Below are 6,757 nucleotides of genomic sequence, written 5' to 3'. Positions count from 1 at the left end.
GAATCTCCAGAAGCAAGTGGGTCAGTTAGTCTGACCTAATCAGTGACAAAGAGACCTATAGGAAGGCATGGCTAGATGATACCTGCCTTGCCCCTTATGAGCCCTCATTGGCTCCAGAGGACAAATAATCAGAGTCCTTGTTGATTACAGAAAACAGAGACCCAAATATCAAGGCAAAGGCCCTTTCCAACATCCAGATGAGCCCCCCTTGTCTATGGCACCTAACACCACAGCCTTTGAACAGCTCTGTAATATCAGCGATACTGGGAACAATTGTCCCTGGTTTCCTCAGCCTCGATGGCCTAGGGATCCAGAGCCTCCACCCATAGGGAACTTTCCTGTTATTCTAAGTGTAACAAGACAATTTCTGTTAGCCAGCTATCCCTCGCAAGGATTTAAAAGGGCTATACCAAGCTGTCTGGGAGGATAGAACTCACACCCTTGGACCAAGTCTATTGTACATAATTTTAATAGTACCCTTTTAACTACCCAAGACTGCACAGATATATGTCCCAGGCCTCTATTTGTACAATGGGAAGCCTTGGTTAGAGATGAATGTCAAATACAAGCTGGGAAAAATGAATTACATAATCAACAAATAGGAGCACAATAAGGACAACCCCTTCCTCGATTAATAAACTGGAATTATGACCAATTGTTCTGTCAAGGTAATTTTCCCACAGGAATACAAAACCTCCCCCTCCTCAATCTGCAGATGCTTTGAACAGGTCTGTCTATGTGTGTTCCAAGCCTGGGACCTTTTGACTCCCCTGTCCACAGGACCTGGGAAGGCCTCTTCACTGACCTTTAAAAAAGAAAAAAACAAGTAAAAGTATAAGCCAGTCTAGACAGAAAAGTAACAGAACCTATGGGCAAAGAAAGGCTACTAATTTTGTCTGGGAAGCAATGATCCTGGAGCACAGACAATGATAAATGATCCTGGAGCACAGACAGGCTTGTCATGGCCTAAAAAATAAACATTACCACCAATGGATTGTGGCTATTCATGACTTTGGGACTGCCTCATATCAGGTCTCCTCCCTTCTCAAAGCCTGTGCAGTCACAATATGGTCTAACTCAAAATATTTTAAATGTAGAAGGACAGGACATTGGAAAGGGTGTGCCCCAAAAATAATTCAACTGCCCCTAAACCCCCTAAAACCGTTCCCCCACCCCAGTTGTAGAAAAGGTCATCACTGGAGGAAGGACTGCAAATTCAAAACTAACAAAGAAGGCAACCCCTGCTGCCTGTAAACTACACAGGGGCAGCCTCAGCCCAGCCATTAAGAGGGAAAGGCCCACAAATCCACTGGGTCACTAACATACCTCAAGACTCCCACCCCAGACTTTTGATTAAAATTGACAATAAAAATTTCAAATATCTGATAGATACAGGAGTACACAAAACTATCCTAAGACAAGCTAAGTCTGTACACATTGAATCCTCTTACCCAGACTCCAACTAATGGGGGTAGGTGGTCTCTCTCAAGCATTCATAACCCAAGACTTTTACATATGGGAGGACTCAGATGAAACAAATGGGGCCACTAGATCCCTAGTGGCCAATGTGGCCACTAACTTACTAGAAAGAGATGTCCTAGAAGATTTTAATGTCCTTGCTACTGGGACATGAGAAAGTCTACCAAAGAAGAATACCAAAAATATTAAGATCAAAAGAAGCCCAATCTTAAGGACTACCGTTGAATACCTCACTCCCTGCTAGAGTGGATCATAGAAGATCCTGTCTGGGTAGAACAGTGGCCTTTAAACAGACAGAAATTGTTTTACATCCAGTTAAACAACAATTAGACATGGGAAACAATCACCCCTCTAGAAGCCCCTAGAACACCCATGTTTTTGTAATTAAAAAGAAAACTGGGACCTGGGGCTCCTCCAGGATCTGAGAGCAATTAATAATGAAAGTTTGGGGCTTACCTCAGTTTGGCCTCACTTAGTAATCTTCCCCTTTCCCTCTGTCATACCACTAAATACCCCAATATTAGACATTAAAGATTGCTTCTTTTCAATATCACTCCATGAACAAGATTGCAAGCATTTCCTCTTCGTAATACCCAAAATCAACAACTCAGGTCCAGCTGATAAATATGAACCATGCTCTGAAACAGAAAGAGCACTAGACCAAATAACTGCTGAGCATGGGGGAACTTGTATTGTCCTGGGAGAAGAATGATATTTCTTTGTCAATGTGTCCAATTCAGTGGAACAAAATGTAAAGACCCTTAATCCCTGTGCAAAGGTCTTCTGATCAGCCCCAGGAGTCTTTTTCCTGGTTCCTACCCTTTATCTGTCCTCTGATTATAATGTGTTTTATTTTGCTGCTCGACCCCTGCCTTAATCAGTTCCTTCAGTGACAGATAACTACCATTGCTAAAAATTACCTCCAATCAGGTCATTATTCATTATTAGGTCCTGGACCCTTCTGACACAGGTGACAGGTTTTCGATGACACCTCCAATATAAATTAAAACAGGGAGAGATGTTAGATGGCATTGCTGGCTGATCAGAGGTTGCAGTCTACCATAGCCTGGCAGCTTTCTCTAAGTTTGGCATCATGGAGGACTCCCTCCCACCAGGAAAAGCTTCCTGTTCTCTACCTAGCCTTATCTGGAGGATGTTTCTAGGCCAAGGAAACCTGACTTATTTCAAGGGTGACCCTTGGTACAGTTTCCTGCAAACACTCTTTCCCTGATGACATACATGGTAATTAGGCAAGTGCTCTAGACATTTTGATAGGACCCTAATGGCACATATGAAGCCTTGTGATAAGAGTGTGTCACTTAATGCAAATTAGGGTTTGTCCCCAGGCTCCATAATCCTGTATATTCCTTACTCTGAGCTGTTTTACTGAAAGTAGTCTTCTGAAGGGTTTTCTCCATTCATACTCACTGGCCCCATACAAAGCTTTCTGTTGCCACTTGCTTCTGTACCTTTGCCCTCATGGACCAGTGGCCAATAGGCCAAGAGGGAAAAGGAGAGATATCCATAAGACCTTGTCTCAAAAAGGTAGAAAGACAAAGACTAACACCCAAAGGTTGCTCTTTGACTTCCACATGATCAATGTGGCACACAGCACATGTACCTGCATTCATTCATTCTCTATGAATATCTGTTGTTTGAAATAATAATTACCTGTTAAATGGATAAAGAAACATGGCCAGACATTGTTCATGGTCATGCATTCATTACTGTGGAAATTAATACCTTCAAGCTTGCAAGACAACTGAGCATTTTGTACACTATGATCCAACAATCTGATTTCTTTAGAATTAGGAAGATAAGAAGCCCCCCCCCCCCCACAACACATGGTCATTTGTTTATGTGATTCTGACTGGCCTAGAACTTACTATATAGACCAGGCTGGCCTAAAAATTATAACAGAGGTCTGCTTGCCTCTGCCTCCTAAGTACTTGTGCTACATTTTAAAAATGAATTATGAGTAAATGAAAATTGATAGTAAGTGATACAAGTTAAAGAATTAAAGCTTAAATGAATTTTTATATTAATTACAATAAATACTTGGCACACTAGAGAACTAGTAATTAAATTATGTATATGTGCACAATAATGGCATACATGCTTGTGCTAATCCTTAAAATCTGTATATGGAAAGACAAAAGTAAAACAAACATTGGAAGTAAGTAATAAATATTAAAAAGTTATGATGCATCTGGTGAATTCACTAACAGTAAATATAATTCTTCTTGTTGTTCCTCTCATTATAATATGACCATCAACATGCTTTCAAAACCCGTGTTAGGATTACTGATAAGTTCACAGTTGCGTCAATGTGCCAATGGACTGGGAGAGTTAGGAAGAACTGGGTCTATATTTCTAGATTTTAATCATATTTTTTAGTAACTTGAAAGAACAAACAGTGTACTTAATGACATAGGTTAAAAGAATCAAATCAAATTTTACTATGCAATGTGTTCATAATGTACTTTATCTTGGTATCCTTAATATTAAAACTAGTATATTCAAAATACTAAAAACACTGTGTCTTGTTTTAGTAGCCACTAACAAAAGAATAAAAATGATTTTTTTCCAATGAAATCTTCACTTAACAGTAACTTCCTTACCGCTCCCTTCAAGGACTCATTCCTCAGACTGTAGATAACAGGGTTGAGTGTTGGAGACAGTACTGTGTAAAAGATAGAGAGCAAGAAATCTAAAGCAGTTGGAGACTCTGAAGTTGAGTTTAGATATGCATAGGAGCCTGTGGAAAGAAAGAATGAGACAACAAAAAGGTGGGGCAGGCAGGTAGAGAAGACCTTAGACCGTCCTTCAGCAGAGGGCATCCTGACAACTGTGGAGAATATGTGGACATAGGAGAGGAAAATCCCAATGAAGCAGGCAAAGGCCACTGCAGAAAGGAAACAAGACACTCCTATTACTACAAGGTAATCATTAGAACAGGAGAGCTTGAGCAACTGGGGGACATCACAGAAGAATTGGTGGATTATTTTGGCCCCGCAGAACTTGATAGAGAATGTAGTTGTTGTATACAATGTTCCCGAGATGCCTCCACTTAGCCACACTGCTGCCACAGACCACATGCACTTCCGGGGATTCATGATGACCTCATAGTGCAGTGGAAGGCAGATGGCCACATAACGATCATATGACATCACTGTGAGAATGGCCATCTCACTCCAGGCCAAAGCTGTGAAGAAAAAAACCTGCAGCATGCACTGGCTATATGAAATGTATCCACTGCCTGCCAGGGAATTGTCAATATACTGGGGAACTGTGACAGAAAGGGATGAGAGGTCCAGAAGGGAAAGGTGCTTCAGGAAGTAATACATTGGAGACTGGAGCTGCCGGTCCAGTGTGGTGATGGTGATAATGATGAAGTTACCTGCTGATCCCAATAGGTATGTCACCAAGAAGAGCAAAGCATGCAAGATCTGTAGCTCATGGTTGTCAGAGAACCCCATTAGGAGGAATCCACTCATTGTGGTTATATTTCTCACAAGCATCTTAGGACTAGAAATTGTGGTAGCAGCTGAAGAATAAAACGATATAGTAAATGCAGTATACAGATACTGAGGAATTATTTATTTTATCCTCAGTACTTATTTCAATGATTACTGTCTATATATTTATATAGTAATATATATCAAACCAGCTATACTCTAGTTGTTGGACAAATTAAGTAAGCACACATTTTTCTCATGTCAACGGAGCTCACACTATCTACTTATAAACAGGTAGTTACAGGTAAATGTACATGTGGTCTGTCACTGGTTCTCTTAAGGAATGTAGCTGTGTTTGCCCTGTGAAAAAGCACTATTCCATTGCCACAATAGAAACCCATTACTTTTATAATAGATTGGCCATGGATGTAAGGTTTTTGAACATAGGACTGGTTATGTGTAGACAGGACAGGGTACCATTTTAGCAGATGAAATAGGCATGTATAGGGAATATGACAGGAATGAAAATATAGGTTGGCTGTCCACTGGAAATAGCTATTTTCTTTAGCAAACAATGCTATCATTACAGAGAGTCTGTTATTGCAGAACCAACTGTAAATATGAATAGATGTATTGCTCTTAAATAACCATGCAGTAGTTGTTGAAATCAAGAACAGAAAAAAAAACTTGTGTAAGGGGGAACACTCACATGCCACTCTCAATTTAGATATCCTATTTCACTTCACAGCATTTTTAGTGTCTATTTGAACTGCTGTCCATACTAATAGCTTTCGGGTGTAGCCATCAAATACTTAGTAGCACTTACCAAAAAGCAAAGACAATTTCAAAGACACATGGTGAGTTCTTGAGGTGGTTTAAGATGTGGAGGAAAATGACCAACATCCAGTGCCTAACTTCAATAAGAGACTGGAAAATTAAATTCATTTATTCAGATAGAAGAGAAGTCATGCTTTAGTTCATGATCCTTTGCTTTGGTATTTGAGGGGTTAAAAATAACCCATCATTCTCCCCTTGCAAGATGCATGTTGATGTTTGAGGGTTGATGAGAATTTAAAAGTGTCAACTTTCTGCATGTTTTTTCCCCATTAATGAGTTCTAGGCAACAAGAGCAAACATGTTCTGTCAGTCTTTTGAGGTTTTAAGTCCTGTGAAATATCACCATATATTTTCTTGTGTCTACTTATAATTAATATGCTTAGAATACAATCAGAGAATAAAATTTGAGGTCACCTTTTCAATCTTGTGGCATATTCCATGTAGTGGCATCTCTCTTGCGACAGAACAAACTCACTCCACCTCCCTCATATCTCTTTTGCAAAGAATGAACTTGATACCAAATCTTTCCAAACCTACATCAAATTACTTGACAGGATGTTTGAGTTTGATTATGAAAATGGTTTTAGAGCCAAGCATGACACGAGAAAAAGAATCCCACAAGCTGTGGCAGTACCGTGCTGAATTCAAACCGGTGTGGGCTTCATAAAAATTTCCTCCTTCTAAAGGAAAATAAAACACTGTTAAAAAAACTAGGTAACTTGTTTCATATGATACAACTCTTGTGCCTGAAAGTCTCTTGTCTCCTGCTCTGTGTACCTCAGTCATAACTTTAATCCTTTTAGAATATCCTCATACTATGTGATTTCTTCAAATGTTCATGTCCCACAAGAGAAATCAGTGCAAACTAGAGATCTTATTTTTCTCACAGTTTTCTTCTTTCCAAATTCTGCTTCTTTGAAGTATTTTTACTTGATGTTGGTAAAATTATAAACATGTCCATAATCATTGTTCATAATAAATTT

General features: G+C 39.6%; 1 protein-coding gene across 1 annotated transcript; it reads right to left on the bottom strand.

Annotated features, from left to right (window-relative positions):
- Nucleotides 1–4,037: 4,037 nt before the first annotated feature.
- LOC118575925 (olfactory receptor 14J1-like) lies at nt 4,038–5,018 on the bottom strand. The gene has a single exon (XM_036176282.1). It carries the CDS (start codon nt 4,998–5,000, stop codon nt 4,038–4,040), a length of 963 nt encoding a protein of 320 aa, XP_036032175.1. The 5' UTR covers nt 5,001–5,018.
- Between the last annotated feature and the right edge of the window lie 1,739 nt (nt 5,019–6,757).

This window comes from Onychomys torridus, unplaced genomic scaffold (genome assembly GCF_903995425.1).
Source record: "Onychomys torridus unplaced genomic scaffold, mOncTor1.1, whole genome shotgun sequence".
Classification (NCBI taxonomy): Eukaryota; Metazoa; Chordata; class Mammalia; order Rodentia; family Cricetidae; genus Onychomys; species Onychomys torridus.
This window is presented reverse-complemented; position numbering and strand designations above follow the sequence as displayed.